This window comes from Lissotriton vulgaris, chromosome 1_1, assembly GCF_964263255.1.
Source record: "Lissotriton vulgaris chromosome 1_1, aLisVul1.2, whole genome shotgun sequence".
In the NCBI taxonomy this organism is placed as follows: domain Eukaryota; kingdom Metazoa; phylum Chordata; class Amphibia; order Caudata; family Salamandridae; genus Lissotriton; species Lissotriton vulgaris.
In genome coordinates, this window is record NC_141685.1 from 677,718,036 (window position 1) to 677,738,861 (window position 20,826).

Sequence of the window (20,826 nt, forward strand, 5' to 3'; positions counted from 1 at the left end):
TCTGATGTATAACACCACCTTGTCTAAAAAAAAATTCTAATTCAGAACTGACAAACTGTACACCATTATCAGACATTATATAAGATGGAAACCCTTCTCTTAAGAAAATATCCTTCAAAAAATGAATCACATTAGCTGTAGTAGGTTCATTTATAAATCGAACCTCCGGCCATTTTGAATAGTAATCAATGGCTACAACAGCAAAACGTGATGCAGAAGGTAAAAGGTTGAACGGTCCGACTAAGTCAATACCAATTTTCTCCCATGGTCTACCTGGAAACTCAACTGGTTCCATTGGTGGTGTCCTCACTTTGTGACTCTTATCCGATGATTTACAAATTACACATTTGCCTACAAGTTCATCTACACATACATCCATGTGTGGCCACCAAAACAGATCTCTCAGCCTTCGTTTAGTGAATGTCTTTCCTAAAGGCCCTTCATGTGCACCATTTAACAAACGTATTCTTAAACTTTCAGGAGGTATTAGCCCTTCTCCACGAAGGAGAATTCAATCTTCTACTGTCAACTCTTCTGAAATTTTCACATAAGTTTGAAACTGATATGATACATTTTTCTCCTTAGGCCAACCTTTTTTAAGGAAATTCATGACTTGTACAAGAACTTCATCCTTCATCAACTCCCTTTTACACTCAATTTCACTTACAGCACACATACTTTCAACATCTAGTGCAGCAACAAAACAATCATCTTGATCATCCTCACTTTCAAATCCTGAATCATTTGCTGTGACTGGAAAACGTGACAGATAGTCTGCCCGTACATTCTTTAGACCGGGTAAATAAACCACATCAAAATTGTATTGTAACAATTTTGATGACAATCTAGCAATTCTGGGTGTATGTTCTTTGATCTTTTCACCTGACAAAATAGAGACTAATGGACGATGATCCGTCCTTAGTACAAAATGACTTCTCCAGATAAATGGATTGAACTTCCTGACTGCCCACCAACAGGCTAACAATTATTTCTCAATAACCGAAAAATTCTTCTCTGCTCCTCTCAAAACCCTAGAAGCATAGCCGATAGTACTGTCCGTATTTCCACTATCTTGGGTAAGAACTGTTCCAAGATCAAAATCACTTGCATCAACAGTTATAGTACATTTTTTTTATTAGGATCAAAAGGTTTCAAAATTGTATCACTTACCAACTGCAACTTTATCCAATCGAATATTTCCTGACAAACCTTATCCCTCTTGAACGAGACACTCTTCTTTAACATGTTGGTTAAAGGTTGTACCATCGAAGCATAATCCTTAATGAATCTAGAGTAAAATTCACTAAGTCCAATAAAAGACTTCAAACCTGACTTATCAGTGGGTGGACTTGCATCAACAATAGCTTTTACTAACCCCGGTCGAGGTTCAACTCCATCATGTGAAACTACATGTCCTAGAAACTCAATTTTTTCCTTGAGAAACACACACTTCTCACTTTTTAGTACAACTCCTTTCTCCTGCATGATTTCCAAAACTTTATTTAACGATTTGTCATGATCAACCCTTGTTTCTCCAAAAATTAAAACATCGTCTTGGAAAACAATCACACCAGGGGTATCATTAAACATTTGACTCATCAATCTCTGAAAAACAGCTGCCGCCGAAACAAGGCCGAATGGCATTCTGCAGTACTGATAGCTACCAAAAGGAGACACAAATGCACGTAAATGTCTAGAAGATGGATTCAATACCACCTGATGGTAAGCCAATGCTAAATCCAACTTGGTAAACCACCTTGCACCTCTTGTGAGTGACAGCAATTCCGTAATCTTGGGCAAAGGATACGAGTCAACCCAGATATTTTTGTTCAGACTGTGTAAATCCACACAAACACGCAAATCACCATTTTTTTACAGGCCACACTACAAAAGGAGATACCCATAAAGAAGACTCTTTTGGCTCAATAATTCCTTTCATGCACAACTCATTCAATTCTTTTTCAAAGCTGTCTCTTACACTAAATGGAACACTTCTCACTTTGTGTTTAATTGGGATAGCTCCATCTTTCACTTTTATCTCATGGGTAAAATCTTTGATCATCCCAAGACCTTTTCCAAAAACTATGGGAAAATTGAGATTCAATTTCTCAGTGTAGTCAGAGGAATCAACCACACTTACTTGCTCTTTTGTACCTGGTCTCAGAATCATTTGGAACAAACCTTGATGAAACCATCCCAATATATTTAAACCTTTTATAGCAACATAAATTTTTCCAAGAATTTTCCTTCCTTTAAATTGTAGAACATCTTCAAAATAACCAGCCAAATCTATCTTACGACCTTCGTAAGAAACAGGAGCTCTATCTGGTGGTTCTAACATTCTTTCAGGCCATGTTTCTCAAATAACTCTTGAGTAATCATAGTTAGTCTTGCGCCGGAATCAACAAGCAGCATAAGAGTTTTGCTACCCCCACCAATTTCAACATAAGGATCAAAGCAATCATTTAAGTCGCCTGTGATAATTTCCTCTTCATGAACCACCATAACCATATCCTTAAGATCATCTTGAATACTTTTGATAGTGTCACATTCTTTGTCAACAATTTCAGAAACATTTCCCACCCGCTTGTATTTCCATGACTTGGATTTTTACTCTTTAAATCTGGATTTGACTGCTTATTAGTCTGACAGATTTTAGCAAAATGTCCATATCTTCCATAATTCCGACAAGTGGAATTCCTTGCAGGGCAGAATTTGTTTCCCTTATTATGCGACAAATTCCCGCATCTATAACAAATGTCATTTTGTTTGAAGAAATGATTCCTTTCATATCGCTGTACACCACTATGCATATTCCTATTCTCTTTAGCTCTTAATACAGCAACAGCTTCCTCATTTTTTTCTCAAGTTCTTTAACTTCTTTTTTAGACAATTCAATGCTTTTGCTGTGCGAATAGTTTCCTCCAAAGTAGGGTTTCCTAATGTAGGTAACTTTTGTTGAATAGATTTGTCTAAACTTTTCAAATATACTGGTCTCGAATCAATTGTTCTCTAAACGTCTCAAATTCGCACTACGCACTCAATTGTCCAAGTGTTGAAACATAAGTTTCGACATCTTCACCGGGCAATTGATCTCTTTTGAAGAACTTATGCCTAATTACCACAAGACTTGGCTTTATGTTGAATCGCAAATCCAGCTTCCTTTTAGTTTCCATATAATCATCAATATCTTCTTCTGCATTGTCGCTAACTAAAGGAGGTAGATGTTTATAAATTTCTCTCCCCTCAAAACCTAATGAATGTAAAAGCAAATATGTTTTCCTTTCTGCACGGTACCTAGATGCACCTATTGCTCCCAGGTAAGTCTCAAAAGCATCAAACCACTTTTTCCATGCTATAGGTGAATTTCCTGGTGTTTCCAGAAACGGAGGTGGTGGTGAAACAGATTGCATTATAGATTTTATTTTTGAATTCAATGAATATTATTTATATTTACAAAATGTTCTTCCCACCTCAATAAAATCCTTCAAATTTTCATCCACCTTAGATCATTACAAACTTGCTTTTTGTTTTGCCAACAATTAAAAGTGAAATGTTCAACTTTATCTAGTAGCACTATTCCTGACTTTTAATTATCTTCAATTGCTCCTTGTAATCTTTAACTTGCTCTTTGTTTAATCTACCAACCATATGGATGACACTGTTAACACTTTGCCAACCACTATTAAATGGTTAACACACTTCGTGTTCAACATAGATATCCTTTCTGTTTCTTCTGAATTTAGGGCCATATGTATCAAGCCTTTTGCGAATCGCAAAAGGCCTTTTTGCATGTTTTGGTATGTATGAAATATTCGCAAAATAAGGAATAGCAAAGATTTGCGATTCCTTATTTTGCCATAGCATTTAAGGAATCGCAATTTTGCGATTCCTTAATTGCTGTGTATGTAGCATTTTTGGGCTGCGAATTATGGTTAGGAATTCGCAAATTAACACCAACTTGTAGTTGATGGTAACTTGCGAATTCTTCAAAAAATGCACAATTTGGCATTTTTGAAGGTGGCATGTGATGCACACACATGCCCATAGGGCATCGTATGTGCGCCATATGCACACTCATGTACATTTCATGGGTGCAGCAGGGTGTCTTTGAGACACCCCTGCACCCTTGAAAAATTCTCAAATTGCGATTAGCAAATTGCGAATTCGCAATTTGAGAATGATTTCGCAATCATTCCTATTGGCCTCCTGGCCCATAGGAATGCATTGGAAATTATTCCTTATTTGCGATTTCGCATAATTCGAATTCGCAAATAAGGAAGATTAAAAAAAATCGCTAAAAAAGATTTTCTTCATACATACCATTTTGCGATTCCTAAATAGCAATTCCTTAAAAATCGCTATTTAGGAATCGCAAAACGGAACTATGATACATATGGCCCTAAAACCCCTATGCCTCACATTCTGCCAACCATTGAAAAACAGCTGACATCTTTAATGTAATGCGTCACTTTGTTCACATTCCGTTTGCCAACCACGTCTTGCCAACCACCATAAAATGGCCGCCACGCTCCTTTCAATGCGTCAGTTTGCGTTTGAACTACGCTGCCAACCACGTTTCGCCAACCTCTTTAAAATGGCCGCCAAGCTTCTTGCTTTACGTCAGTTATACGTTGCCATCCATGTCTTGCCAATCACCGTAAAATGGCCGCCACGCTTCCAAATAATCAGTTTACGCTCGAGCAGCGCTGCCAACCACGTTTCACATTTGCGCAGTAACAGTTTTTTAATCCGTTTTTCCTCTCATACTTAAATTGCTGCTAATCCGATCACTCATTTACTTTTTCCAAGCGATCACTTATCTCTTTTGTGATTTGTCCACACGATCAGGATCCTTGCTTCTTTACTTTTTATTCCCGTTTGCTGTCTTCACTACGAGGTTCCTTGTGGGTCCTTTATGATATCTTGGAGATTGTCGCCATCACAAATGTAGTAAGTTCCTCAGACTTAATTGTTTAAAATGTAGTTTATTTGCTCTCAAGAGATGTACAGCATTAGCGGACAGTACAACAGTCTGATCAGGAATCACTGTCAAAGCCTGCACCACCACGTTATAGAAAGGAATCCAGAACACTATAACCTATTCATTCTAAATACAGGTGCCTAGGTGGTCAGAACTAAACACAGAATATTGCACAGGGGTCCTATTCATCTGGGGTCAAGAAGGCCGGATATGCGATGTGTAAGGAATTGGTCTAAGTGCTGCAGTGTGATCTGGTAGACAAGCAGCAGATGGTTTGCATAGATGTGATCTTGGAGTTGAAAATAGAGTGCTTTTTTGAATGATCTTGCCTATAAATTGAAGGTTAGTGATGGGGCAGTATTTAATAAAGTCATCAGGGTCTAGTGCATATTTGTTTAGGAGTGGAAGGTAATGACCTGTCTTGAGAGTTTTTAGGAAGATACCTTGAGGGAGGCATTGATAATAGTGAGTAAGGTTGAGAGAGCATCCCCGGAGAGAGTTTTGATGAGTGCCAATGGTAAGACACAATTTCCATAAGACGTGACTTTGACGGGGTTGATTATGTTGGAGAGAAGTGCAAAATATGGGCTTTTTGAAGGATGACCATTGCTGGATTATTTAGGAAGGGGTGAACAAAAGGCATGAAGTGTTGCTAATGTCCTGTTGGGTCTGTGTTATGGGCTACAGATTTTTCAAACCAGGCTGTGACTATTGTAGAATGTGGAAACTTTACAGATTGTAATATGTTGTGTGGCATTCCAAGGAGTTCTGTGACTGCTGGTTGATGATCTTGGTAGTGAACTACTTTGTGGACTCAAAGATCAAACAATCAAGTGGAGGGTTCACTTGCTTGTTCAGGGTATCATAACAGTTTGGCAATGATTGGAACCTCACTTCTCAGGTGTGGATCACCAATCTAGGGACCCATGAAAAATACTTTGTCTTGTGCTCCTACTGAGCAATAGATCACCATAGATTGTCGTGAAGTGTTGAGACTATTGGCAGATTTCCAAGGTGAACACACTGGGACTGCTGATTCATTGCAGCTGTCTTACCGGTCTGCACATGCAGAGCAAAGGAGAGGAGAGGAAGACCTAGGTTCAATCTGACAGCGTCTTCTGAATTTTGAGCTTAACTGGATGCTATAAATACCTGGATTGTGAAGGAATTTCAACTTTCTGACATGGTTGCTGGATGAATTGATTGCAACTTGCTTGAAATGTGTACAACGACTTTGTTTTTACATTAACTAGTTGAGTTGGGTTTTACTGTTCGCATTGAAATGGCAGAAAGAAAGAATCCGGAAATAGAATTTGAGGCAGAGACGTGTGAAGTTTCCTCTGTAGTTCCTGTTTCATCTCTATGTAATTACATCTATCTACGTCAAGAAGACAATGTCACCACCTTGATGTGACCATGTGATACATCATGATGTGGCTGCAATTTTGAATTGGAAGCTGGCATTAATAACCAATATCTACATTTGGGAAGGCAATGTGTGGTCACCGAGTATTTTTCTTTCTGCCACTGTGGTGATCCGCTTTGCATGTTATTTTCCACAACTGGTGTATTCAACATTGAATGCTTTTATGGTACTGTGATACAACATATGCACTGATTACATGCACTGTGAGTGAACTCTTACCTCAGTTCAGGATTCAAATTCAAATAATCTTTATTCGGTTTCCATTTGTGAAAGCCATAAAAGTACATAAAAACACAATAAATATTAAAATTCTTATTCTTTCTGTATCAAACGGTGTCTTAAGAACAGTTTTTAGAATTCATTTTAGACATGAAACTCAGTCTGATTTTATAAGTTCGTACGGTGCCTAATACATAATTTTAGATACTGTGCCACAGATTTTGTCATTAAGTTGTTTTCCAAAAATTGCAATGCCAAGTAGGCAGGGCGACATCTACGAATTTTCATGACTTTTAGTATTGGTAATATCCACCTCCTGCGTAATGGCATGTCAAATTTGCAAAAGAAAAGGACATGAATTGTAGACTGTGGGGATATTAGGTCACAGGGACACGCTGAGATATTGTGGGTCCAAACATTCTGGTTGGGAAATAAAACCATATAATGATATAAATTAAACCTAAAGCGAGTGAGGAGAAGTTTTTCGTATTGTGATAAGTCATACTGCAAGTACGGTTGGATGGTTGGAACCAACTGTATCAATAGATATTGTTGAACTGATGGCTTTCCGATTTCACTCAACATGCGTAGCTGAGATAGATGCGACAGACAAAGTGTTTTAGTTCTTTTTTTGATATGTCTGTTACTGACAATGGTTCATCAAAAAATCTCGGAAAGCCGATATCTGTAAGAAAAGATTTGACATAAACCAACCATTTTATCTTTGTCATGTTCTCTAAATTCATGCAGTCCTGAATTATTGTTCTTGTGAGCTGGCACTCGTCCGTTGCCCATATTCTGCGCCATAACATGATGGGCTGGATCTTGATGATGTCAGAAATATGATCCACCCCGAGTTCGAGGTGACATCCGAATGTGGTTGTGCTTTTTGGGACAGCCAATAAAAATTGTAAGAAGGAGTTTTCGACTCTTTGCAATTGTTCAACGTTTGTTGTTCCCCAGACTCCTGCTCCGAAGGTGGCAGTACTAATGCATTTTGCGTTATATATTTTTATCATCTCGGTGGGGGGTCTTTTTCCCAGACGAAGAGAAAAAGCTTTTAGAGCGCCAACTGTTCTTATGAGGGACAGCTTTCGGGAATTAATTGCTTCTTTCCAATTGAACGCCTCGTCAATGGTGATGCCAAGATAGGGGTACGTGTTGGTTCTTTCAAGGGGCAAGTTGTCCACGTAGATTTTCTTCACTTTTTTCCCCTTGGCACCGGCATGCATCACATACGTTTTCCTTATGTTGACTTTTAAGTTTAAACTGGTCATTAAGGTGCAATAGTTGTTTAGTGCCCGTTGAAGCTGGACAGGAGTTCGAGCGAGAATTACCGCGTCGTCGGCATATAATAATGCTGGAATCTGCCGACGACCGGCTTCTGGGAGATCTTTTACACCCTTTAACATTGCAGCCTCGAGACCGTTAGTATAGAGCGTGAATAAGAAAGGGGCCAGCACGCACCCCTGTCTGACCCCCTTCTGTATTGGAAAACTGTTAGTTAATTGTCCTGCTGTCCCAAATCTGACCTTTCCCGTGGCTCCGGTGTATAATTCACGCAGAAAGATGACTATTGGTGGTTCAATCCCCATTTGCAACATTATTGACCAGAGCTTTGAATGTTCCACACAGTCGAACGCTGCTGTAAGGTCGACATAAACCATGTGTAGGCAGGATTTTTTTGCAGTTACATATTTTCCGGCCAATAGTGTTAGATTTAGGACTTGATCCACTGTACTCAGTCCGGCCGTATTGTAGATCTGAGAGTACCCCATGTTCTTTTGACCACTCCTGGAGTCGGTCAAGGAGTATGCGCCCTGCCATCTTTCCGACCGAGTCCAGGAGGGAAATGGGGCGGTAGCAGGAGGGACTATCTCTGTTGCCCTTCTTAAAAATGGGGACGAGTATCGATGTTGACCAAGAGTCAGGAAGAACAGTGTCCTTTGCTGCGTTTACTACTTTGGTTAAAAGAGGGGACCAGAGATCTGGTAGAAATGTATAGAGGTCCATTGGAACAGAGTCTGGTCCTGGTGCTTTGCCAGTTTTGGCGGTCTTTATAGCTTTCGTCGTTTCATTGATTGTGAACTGTATTTCTATTGGATATTTCACCGGAGGGAGAGGGTCCGATGAAATTGGGTCTATAGATTTGACCTTTCCAAAAACCCCTGAAAAATGTTGCACCCAGTCCTCCGCGTTTATGGCGACATCCAAGGAAGGAGCATCGTTGTTTTCTGTTAAAAAAGGGCTTTTGACTGTTTCCCAAAAGGCTGCACCATCTTTTAGGGTACTGCTTTTTATCAGTTGGGTCCAGAGATTTGCTTGTATCTCCTTTTTTCTTTGTTTGATTGCCTGCGTATAAGACTTCCTTAATTTTGTTAACTCTTCTCTGTTTCTTTCTTTTTTTGCTAGGGCTTTCTTTAAGTCGGAATAAGCTTTTGTGCATTTCGTGTTAAACCATCCTTTTCTTGAAGTTTTATTTTGTTTGTTGGGCTTGGTTAATTCGTTAATTATGGTTTTCACTATTACATTGTAGTTGGTTATGATCTCAGTTGGAGTTGTAGAGGGGTCTAGGCACTTATCAATTTCATTTCTACATATTTTAATTATTCTCGCGCTAGTGGTTTCTTGATCTAATTTGCCCCATTTGATGGTGTAGCCGTTTAATCTGTCCAGTGTTAATACTTCCTGGTGGAGTATGCCAGGATAGGCCTTATCTGTTTTCTTTCGATGGTCGGGTTCTTGATACGTCAGTCTAAGTGGGAAGTGATCGCTGAGTGCGTTGTTGTCCACTTCAAAGGACTTTATACGTGAGCCTTTGTTGTTGGATACTAGGATATAGTCTATTAAAGTTTCAAAGCCTCTTCCGTGAAAAGTTGAAGTGAATTGGGTTGTGGGCGTCTTTATCATGTTCGCGAACCCTATATCTAATTCGGACATGATAGCCTGCAAATTGGTGCCTTCAACAGTGTGGGTGAAGTGAGTTAAGGAATTACCTTGTTCGTCTATGATCCCACAAGTAGAGGTGTTACTTTTGTTGCATATGTGAAGGTTAAAGTCTCCTCCCCAGATTATTGTATGTGTGACTTTAGCGTATTTTGTTTTCAGTTCATTAGTCTCATCAGAGATTTCGTTTAAGGCCTTGGACAGCTCCATTGGGGTCATGTTGTTGTAGAAGTTTATGATGGTATAGACCTCTTGATTGATTCATTGAATGCTTTTATGGTACTGTGATACAACATATGCACTGATTACATGCACTGTGAGTGAACTATTACCTCAGTTCTGGATTCATTATTTCAACAACATCTATTGCTTGGAAAACTGTTTTAGAATTATGCAGCATTACCAATATTATGGCTGCAGTAAACATGTCACAGCCGCCTGCCTTTTTACCTGAAAACGGGGCCCATTAATTCCTTGGATAACAATGGAAAAAATAATTTGACTCCTATCTGGTGGCCATAGAAGGGGAGAGATGTTCAGCATCAAGTAAACAGGCAACACTTTTGCATAATCTGGGTTTAGAGGGCAGGAACATATATGAAAGTTTGGAAGAAACAACTGTTGGTCCTGGTGATGATGATTTATTGGAAGTATTTGAGATAGTCAAACTGATGTTCGAGAAACATTTTGGATCCCCCTCAAATAAATTCAGCTAGATCGTTACAAATTCTTTTCTAGAACCCAGAGTAAAAATGTAAATGTAGGCAATAATCTAGCCTCCCTGAAAATGCTAGTTCGCACATGTGATTTTGGTGAACTCTTTAATCAGAGACTAGCTTGTGAGGTGCACTAACAATCACAAAGTCCAGGAGAAGTTGCGAGCCAAAAAATCCCGATTTTAAGGAGTCAATTATGGTAATAGAAGTACTGGAAAATACCTCGACCAGTGTCAGCGAATTTTGTGATATTCAAACTAGTTCAAATTTCATAGAAATGGTCTTTGTAAAAAATGTGGTAAGAAAGGACATTGTGCAGGAGCGAGAAGATTCATATAGTGGATGAAGTAACAGGTAGCATGAAGAAGGCAGTGTTGAGGATTAGAGAGAATGTAGAGATTGACAGTAGCCATTTGACAACGCCTGAATGTAAACTAGTCTTAGAAAGCAAGAAGGTTATGGTTCTGATGAATTCTGTATCACAGTACTCGATCATTAGGGATCAAAATTGGACTTAATGTTTTGGTGGAGATAAAAAAAAATCCTTTGGTCCACACTCATCCATGCATGATTAAGTTTTGAAGATGGAATTTAACCCTTCAACTCAAAGAAAGGTAACTTCAATTTCACAGAATTAGGAGTATTGCGATGAGCCCACGATGTATCCCTAAAAATTTCTTTATGAGAAGTCGTTATGTCAGTTGTTCTTTGAACACACGCCTTGACCACTCTGCTCATGTGCTGCGTAAGGCTATTGGCTTTTGGAGAATAAAGAGCAGTTCTATGGTGTTCAATTGACATGCTCCACAGAAACATTTGCATTTCGTCAGACACAAACTGCACTTCATTATCAATCACTGTACGGGTGTCCACAACACTCAGACATGTAGTGATTACCCAATTGGACGTATAAACCACAAGTAACAGTATATACCTTTCTCCCTGAAAAACAATTCTAGATGGGCCTATAAAATACAAACCCAACTTTGTCCAAGGTTCATTTGGTATCTCTAACCGAGATAAAGGTGCATTATGTGTTGTTCTACTCATCACTTTTGGCACACTGTCAGCAGACCTCAACCACCCTCTCTACCCGATACCAGTAAGCAGTAAGGGATCCCTGGAGCACTCAGTAGGGCCAGGAAGGCCAAGGCAACCCTATCAAATTCAAAAGCCCCAGGGCCACATGGATATTCTAGGACTTGTACAAGCATCTTGGAGAACTGCTAGACAAACCACACAACTATTTCTTAGGAAAGGGGCACAGTTATGCCAACCATGGTAGAAGTGATGACATCTCGAATTAGCTTAGGGCCGGCAGTCTTACCAAATATTGATGATATAACCCTCCCAAAAGCTTTGTCATTGAAATTAGAAAACATACCACTTATCCCAATGTGTGCATATCACACAGGATTTGAAAATGGTAGGCATACCTTTGAATGGCATTTTTTTAATATCATAATAGATCAGATCGCTAAACATGCTGGAATTCTAGTATCCTCATTAGTATCTGATGCAAATAAGCATTTGAACAAATTACAGGGTCTATACTGAGTTTACACAAAGTTTACATGCTTATGGGCCCAGACTTTAGACAGTAGATAATTAAAATGACCATAACCAAGATGAAGCTAAATCACTTCCTGCTCATATTGGAGAGGTTACAGGACAAGTATGCCCCATGACCACCTCACTCTTTCCAAATGCAATTAAACCTTCTCACACAAATGATTAGGATTAGGATAGATGTAAAAGGCATAACAGGTATGACCGACAAAATCACACAGTTCAAAGTTACTGTGCAGGAAATTCTATCATAACTAAGGATGGTAAGTATTATGGATAGATATGCTGTGGCAGCTACAGGCCTAAAACATATATGAAACTCTGACCATAATGGACTGAAAAGGACTGGACAATCAGCAGGGCTCAGTTACCTTCTGATAAATGCAGCACTGGCTGCTTGTAACTGGTTTGAAGCAAAAGGGACAAATTAAAGGTAAGTTAGAATATAACACCTTCCTTAAATTACAATAAGATGATGAGATGAAAAGTAAGCAACCTTGCAATTCACCAAATTCTGAGAGTAACCAAAGAATAAAATTATTTAAAAAAAAGAAACAGATTGTTTTTTGGAAGAGATTGCATAGGAAATATGATCGATTTGGCAAGAGTTTAGAAGAAAACTGGCAGAGGTTAGATGAGGCATGAACAAGCATAACAAACATTTCTTAAAGCCCAACCAAGGGTACCCATTCAGTTGAGCATGTATGGACAGTACAAATAGCTCCACAGAAGGATATCCTCAGACCCTGACACTCTCCCTGCGCATTCCTAAAAGCCACATCCCCCTGTTTTCTCCAGCAACAAATGCCAAGGGGAAAAGAAATGTGATGAGTATCAACAGAAAACAATGTGGATAAACGGTCTTGTGGGGTAGCACAGGAGAAAGAACTCAGATCACGACACTATAATGAACAGATGTTATTTAGAATGAGAAGTTAATATACCATATTTAGGAGGTTATATTTTGATGTCTAGTATGTGAGAGGCAGGGTGTTTCTAATTTTATGCGGATGAATAACTTATGTTTGTAAAAGCCTCTTCATATTTAGTATATAAATATACTGAAAAATACAAAGGCTAAAGTGACGATATAATTAGGTGAAAATGTCAGTTAAAACAAAATATTTTAAAGTAAAAAAATCACCAGTTATAGTTAATTGAAGTAACTTTAACTTACGCCCTCAACATGCACAGTGTTGTCATCAAATATGTCAACTGAGTCATCAGTGATGTTATCCATGCTATTATAGAACATGTCACGAGGGATGTAATATGTATGGTCATAAGAGGTGCATGGCGAGGGCGTTTCTGGGTAAAGCTCTACCTTTCTCACAAATTTGATGTAATTCTGTTCTGTCATTTTAAGGTTTCGCTTGCTTAAGGACATGCGAGAGATATTGAGTTCAACAAGGGGCTTGGAGCCTGCTCCTTGTTTATGATTTTTGGGTTTCATTGTCACTCTCATTTGAAGCCATCTAATTGGGAAGCGCAATTCGACTTCACTTCCACTTCTTTTAGTTGGATCACGACCAAGTCTTGATTACTTTAACCTAACTAGGGAATTTCTGCTTCTATGACTAACTAACTATTTTCTTTCTTCGTCCCCTGCCATCCTGGTTGCTTCTTACCCTCCCACCTTCCTGTTCGTGTTGCTTCTTACCCTCGCACCCCTGTCTGTGTTGCTTCTATACCTCCACCCGCCCATCCATTTTGCTTATTCCACTTGTTGTCCCTCTTGCTTATTGCATCACAACCACAATAAGGGAAAAAAACATAATGCTTTGATGTGGCCGCTTCAGAACACTTAATTTTTCTGTACTGTTACCCCTTCCCACTCGCCCTCCCGTTGACCACCTACTGATTGGCAAAGCCAATAGCTCGACCATACTAGAAACATATTGGCTTTGCCAATGCTTGTTGTTGTAGTGTTGTCTAAAGATCCTATGGGAAATTGCATAAGAGAAAACACATTTTGCTTCCCCCCTTTTTCTCGGCCCCCGCTTGACAGATCACCTCAAAATCTTCAAGGGAAGGGTTGAGGTGGACTCACTTTTTTTTCTGAAGGTTTGTGAAGATCCATCAAATGGCACCAAATTTGTTAGTAAAACACAAAACGCTCTTGTTTTGAAACGCTGTCCTAACTATAACTACACAGTAGCTATCATTACTGTGTGTAGAGCTGTAGCTTCACAAACTTGACATACTCCTGTCATCTAGTGTTGGGCTCGAACATTTACAAGCTGTTTTTCTTTCAAAGAAGGCTCTCCAGTTAGGAAAAGCAGTGTTGGACATTGGCACCAACTCCATGATAGATTATTTTTTACCTCCATCAGGATTGAGCAAGCACGGAGTAGGCTCAGAGTTCTAGAGTAGTATGCATCATACTGTTGGATCCTTTTCATGCCCTTTCTTGATATTTTGGTCCGCCATCTTTATCCAAAGTGATAGACATCGAACGCTCGCTCAGTTGTCATTTTTGAACGGTGCTGAAAAGCCTGCTCCACATGGCATCTTACACAGCCATGAGCATGGATGATGGACCTATCTAATCCAGGTTTGCAATCTTTGTCTCTCTCTCTCCCGACCACACAATCTGCCCAGCGTGCCAGGTATTCAGGTCAAAGAAAACTCTTCAACACAGAATGGAACGTTGACAGACAGACAGACAAACACACACACACACACACCTTTTGCAGATCATCATTAGATCAATACCATTCTTAAAGGAGAAAAACAATTGGAGAAAATCAGCCTCCTATTACATATATACACAAAGTACGGAAGCATATATAGATAGTAATTTATGTCAGTAGACCAGGGAACTACCACCCTTTATTGGATGGCTGTAGTATTAGTTATCTAAGGTACACAATGATAAAACGTCTACAAAATTGTCAATGTTGAATTACTATTCTAGTCTTGATATAGGTCACAGCAATTATGTATTTAATAAATGCATATTTATGGGTTTGTGAAGCACTGAATATTATCAGTGACTTCCAATTGTTGTATGAATGCAAGCATAAAATGGGGACAGGATGGGCAGGTGGTAAGAAAATCTGGCAAGCAAGTGCTCTATGTTTACTAAGAGATATAGATGTTGAATAAAAAATAATATTCTCCTTGTGTGTTCCTGTGATTATGATGGCAGAAATCTTTAAAATGTTCCCCCTGTGTGTCATACATTGCCAGGATATGCAGGTGGGGAGGCTGGTCCTATGTTCTGTCTGGATATGATACCAAAAGACTCTGGATTCAAAATTATGGAGGCAGTATATAGCAAACAAGAAATGTACAAATACATGCAGGACACACAAATGCGCGAAGGTAGACTACGCAAATAATAATTTCAGCAAGAATTGCCAATAAGGTGAATCGAGGGAAGTAGATCTCCCAAGTTTTACAGAAGGTAACGAATGTTGCCTGTGATTGTCACTAGAACAATACTTGGCAATTTTGGGTCCTTATGTGAAATACTGTTATTTTTATTTACATGTATTATTCCTTCGGGTAAGGACTCAGCCATAAGAAATATTTCACTCCAGTAAAAAAAGGTGTAGAGTAGAGTAGGTGGTGGCTTAACTGTAGGTGCATTTGCTTGTATACAGTTTAATGCAATACCTATCATTTGAATTGCTATGGGGCACTCGCTGATAGCATGGCTGGGTTGGAGAAAAGTTGTTAATGATTGATTGTTCTTGCATATGTTTTCTCTGCTGGAGTTTGGCTTTTTAAAAATCTTACTGATGATGAGTAATCACATGGCAGCACCCTTTCACTAGTCCCCCCCAAACTACCGCAATATTCTGGACAATATATTGGAATCAAAGGTGGTAGGGGATGATCTACCTTGGAGCAGGAAGAAATTGTTTCATGGTTTTGCTGGTGAACATTTAATAGACGATTTAACCATAGAAACTTAATAGTTATAGTCTTCCATTTTAATACATACTCTGGGTCCAAAGTTTTCATTCCCAGAGGTCCAAGCAGTTTTTTCTCAGCTATCTCCAGAGCTTTCCATGCTTTCTGTGGTGTAAACAGTTCAGGCGCCTGAAATATAAGTGGAGAGATAATTATTAGTTCATCTGAAATCAAATTTTGGTGCTACATTTCATATCCACTTTTGAATATTACATTAATCAAAAGGTCCTGCTTAAGAAGCAATAGATTGTTTCATAAAGGATGGTTAGAGGAAGGATCCAGGAAAACACCACACAAAGTAGGGTATGAATTAATTTATGTAGCATATAGCTGGAAGAGTAAGCCACATTTCTCACACGTAAATGAGCCGGAGAACACAGATAAAGTGCAGTGGGCTTGTTACTTTCATAATCTTTCAACTCTGATGACAAGAGGCTTTCAGCCTTTCCAAAGCCTCATAGCATGCATTTTCAGATAAACCCCCCTCATCTGGAGACAAGAATGTCAAAACAGCTGTGATCCTTGCACCCAAGGACCTGACACATTAGTCAACAATGTCAAGTCCCCAGCATATAGCATGTACCAATAAATGGCCTGTCCTTTGTACTCATGTTGCTAAAACATGTATTTACTTTTGGTAACAAGGTTTCTAATAGATACTCTCTTCTTCGTGCAAATTTATAATAGTTTGAAATCTATCTAAGGGATACAGGTTTTGAGTGGATGCAGGTGACACAAAAGGCTCAAAAGAAAGCAGCTAACACCGATGTTAGCATAAATGACAAAAAATACAAACTTTGGTTATGTGACACAGAAAGAATACATTACATCAAAAACCTCATGATAATGTTTCAATTCATTATAAAACCATGTACTCAGAGGGAAACAAAGCAGAACCCCTCTGCAGTTAAAGAGCAATGCTCTCTTGCCTTACTCCCAACTGAAATACAGATATTGGTGTCTGCCCCAAAGCCTCTTCCTCCTTTGAACTAAACTGTGTAAACAGTGCATTGTATTTGCACCTTCTCCATTTACAGGAGAAATCCCACTGAGAAATGACGAAGGATGCTCTACACACACCCATTAACCTACAGTTACACTATCTAGTTAAAAGCAGTAAGTCTTGGCTGAACGTTTTTGTGGACTTTGTTGCTGAACTCATCTTTCTTAAAGCTTTTCTCGCTAGTCTAGACACTATCAATTCAGACACCTCTTTTACTGTTACTGGCTAACCAAAACTGCCCTGACACACTCTGTGTATAAATTCAAACAGTCACAGAGTATATGTGCAGAGTCTCTCTGTTCTGCCGTATGTGGCACATGTGCTGTAGTTCAGACTTAAGGTAACTAAAACTATGAAAGACATGTTTTCCTTGTGTTTACAGATACCCCTGCCTCTATATTCTATTATTACTGTACAATCTAAATATTGGTCCTGATGAAGTTGTTGAAAAGAATGGTTGTCCCACCGAAACGTACGTCGACCATTAACCTTTGGGAATCCGCCCAGAAGAGGCAGTTGTGACGTTCGCATACAACAATAGAATGATACAGTGATTTCTACACACTGCTGTAATTAATGGAAAGCTTCTATATTACAAACAAATTGATTTATTGATTCCTTACACTGTCGGACCCCAATTGTGTTATGAAATTGTAGTTTTAATTCACATTTTGTATGTTAGGTTGAATGAATGGTATGACATGGAGTGTGTATGTTGGATTTTATGTTTGGGTATGGTAGATAAAAATAATTGAAATGTCTGTGATTTCATTAGTGAATATTCATGTCAAATTCTGTTGAATTAGTTCCAGTATGCAATTTTGTGATTTGTGATTTTAGCACTTTCATAAATGAATGATCACTTTTTGATAATGAAAACCAAAAAATAAAAAATGTTTTTTCAAGAAATTTGTTATTTCTAAATGATTTCATTGTAGAAACGGAAAGCTTACCTTTTGTGGGGCGCATATAAGCCATAGGCTATTCTCAAAAGAAATATAGGTCAGCTAGAGGTCTTTCATAGTTTTGGTTGGATCTTCCCCCTCCTCTTGGACCTGAAATTAAACTAGGGGGAACCTTTCTGTCTTTATAGTTTCAGAACTAAGATAACCATCAGAACGTTTGTGGTGCAATATATAATACAAAAGTTCAATTCAGTTATTTTTTTATATTCTTGCGCTGTTGCCACCCAGACGCCAACAACCTGAAGAACTATTGACCAATATCCAGGATCCCCTTCTTGGCCAAAGTAGTGGAGCAACATGTGCTCAGAACCATCTCCCTGTTTCTTGAGGAACATTAGCTGCTCCATGTGCGGCAAGCGGGCTTTAGGGCCCATCACAGCACAGAGCTAGTGATGCTCTTGGTGCTGGGTGAGCTTGGGCTTGCGGCCGATAGGAAGAACTCTTCGGCATTGACCCTATTGGATCCTACAGCCGCATTTGACACAGTGAACCATGCTCAGCTGCTGTCCCATATCCAGCGGTTGGGAATCTCTGGTGCAGTGTATCGTTGGATCGCATCCTTCCTGAAGGACGGGACACAAAAGGTTCAGCTGGGGGACTGTGTCCAGAAAAGGGGCTTTGCCATGTGGAGTTACCCATTGTTCCACGCTGTCTCCACTGCTCTTTAATATCTATCTTCAGCCACTGGCGGCAGCACTAGCACAACTAGACTGTCAAGTGTTTAACTATGTGGACGACACTCAACTGATTCTTTGGATTGATAACTCTTTGTTGGCACAGTCTAGCGTGCAGAACATTCTCAGGTGCACAATGAATTGGATGACCGCCAACTTTCTTAAAGTAAATCCTGACAAGACTGAGGTTCTAGCAATCACCACAGAGGGCAAACCCTGGTCTAACTCCTTTTGCCCACAAGAGCTGGGCGCCACACTGATACCGGTGCCGGTTGTAAAAAGTCTAGGTATTAAGTTGGACACTAAGCTAACCATGACACATCAGTTGACTACTGTGGTAGGGAGCTGTGTAGGCCTTATGAGGCAACTTCGGATATTGGTACCCCTCTTATTATTTTCCATTATGCGTACTGTATTGACGGCACTGATTGTGTTGCGACTGGACTACAGTATTGCACTATATCTTGGGCTACCAGACAAGCTGTCAGGGAGGCTGCAAGTAGTCATAAATGATGCAGAGAGATTGATTTTCAAGATCCCAAGAAGATTACACCTCTGCTGTAACAATTTCACTGGCTCCCAATCAAGCAGAGGGCCAGGTTTAAGGGCCTATGTATTGCACACAAAGCCATTTATGGGATGGCACCGGACTATATCAAGGACCACCTGAAGAGAAATGTAGCAGGACGATCCCTCCGATCGTAAAAGCCAAGCCTGCTGTCCTGCCCACGGTTTGACAAAACCACCATGGGTGGACGAACCTTCTCAGTCTTGATTCTCCAGCTGTGGAACAAGCTGCCGGTGAATTTGCGCAGGGAAGCCACTATCCTTCCATTTAGGAAAAAGATAGGGACTTTTCTGTTCACACAGGCTTTTAGACAAGATAAGTTCTGACTGATTAGGCACTGGTATGGGTAACTACTGGTATTGTTCTGTACTCCCTCACAAACGCTAGGAGAACGTTGGTGATTTTGCTCTATAAAATGGCATTTAACATAACATAACTTACATTTTAAAAAAGTCCCACATAACACAGCCTTAAAATAAACCTGAAATGTGAATAGAATTGCTGCAGTGCAAATGTTTCAGCCTATTACAAGAAAATTGGTTCTGAAAGCACTAGTCTAACCACCTTCAAATTCCCTTCATACAGGGTCCCCAGTTATAGTTCATAAAATGTATTTGAAGATGGTAGAGTACTTAAACAGAATAGGAAGCTTGATACCTGCACTATCAGCTCATAGTTACTTATATTGTTCAGTAGAAAAAAAAAACCATTGTCTTAGCATTGAACCATCTTAAGACGCTGTTTTAAAAAAAAAAACATTTCCCATTTACGGAGACTTCGGGGAGGAGAAAGTGTTTCCCTGAACCACTCTGTAGTCCCACCATCATAATTCTTGAAGAGGAAGCTGTTCCTCTGGATAGTTCTCTCATTGCCAGTCAGATAACACACTTTTTCAGATGTTGGTATCTGATCACTGGTTTCCAATTGTTAGTCGGAGCTGTAAAGCATTGACATGTCATTGCAAATCTCTTTTAGTGGACTCATCCAAATGGAATAGCACAACATTAAGATCTCCTCTACAACACTAAGGATCTGGATAAACAGTCATAACCAACAATAAATGACATATACATAAGGAGGCTGGGGCTGACTTGTACTTCTTCACAACCCTTGGGGTGACGACCTTCAGCTTGACCAGATCCTTGACATTGTGGGTACTGCTTTTGGTCATGCTTTTTACTATGGTCAAGAACTGGAGAGACCTTTTGAAAGGAAAGGGGTTCAAATAGGAAGTTGTTGTCCTCAAAAGAATGTGGAGCTTAACCTTATGGTGTAGAACCTCGATCTAGCTAACTGGGTGAAATACTGTGGCATCATTGGAGGAGTGGGGGGATGGGGATAATCAGGAAGACTTTGCAGCATAAGGCTCTAGGTCAGTATCCTTGCAAGAACATTCCTTATCCCCAAATGTCACAGTGGTGTGAGGATCCATGATGCTTCCCTGTTCTGAGTCAGGGTGTCTAAAGGAATAGACAGCTGTGGTGAATGAGAAGGTGGTGGTGTGTGAGGACGTGGTGGTGGTGAATTGAGAGATGATTCCTGAGGCTAGGGCCTAGGGGAAAAGACCTGAGGTAGGGGGCTGGAAGCCTTGCCCTTTACTTTTTTGGGTATCAGATGGAACTCTAGTTTCTTCAAAATTTTCTCCTCAAAAGTGAGCTTTCTCTTTTGTATTGACCTCCTCCTGCGGAGCAGGCTGAGCTAAGATCTTCCGAGTGGAGGAATGTATAAAGATCTTTTGATGCTTGACATCCAACACCTTAGAGACCTTGAGGGCAAGTGAGAGATTCACTCAAGTCTAATCTTAGTACCTAGGTCTGTCTCAGTTAGTATTTGGG

At 39.7% G+C, this 20,826-nt stretch overlaps 1 protein-coding gene across 4 annotated transcripts in view; it reads right to left on the bottom strand.

Moving 5' to 3' along the window:
- AGL (amylo-alpha-1,6-glucosidase and 4-alpha-glucanotransferase) overlaps positions 1-20,826 on the bottom strand; it is a 354,506-nt gene that overhangs the window by 52,056 nt on the left and 281,624 nt on the right. For all 4 annotated transcript variants that reach the window (XM_086954603.1, XM_086954587.1, XM_086954609.1 and 1 more), the window contains exon 31: positions 15,813-15,910. In XM_086954603.1, coding sequence (XP_086810729.1) covers positions 15,813-15,910 — 98 coding nt within the window. The remainder of the gene's footprint in view (positions 1-15,812; positions 15,911-20,826) is intronic.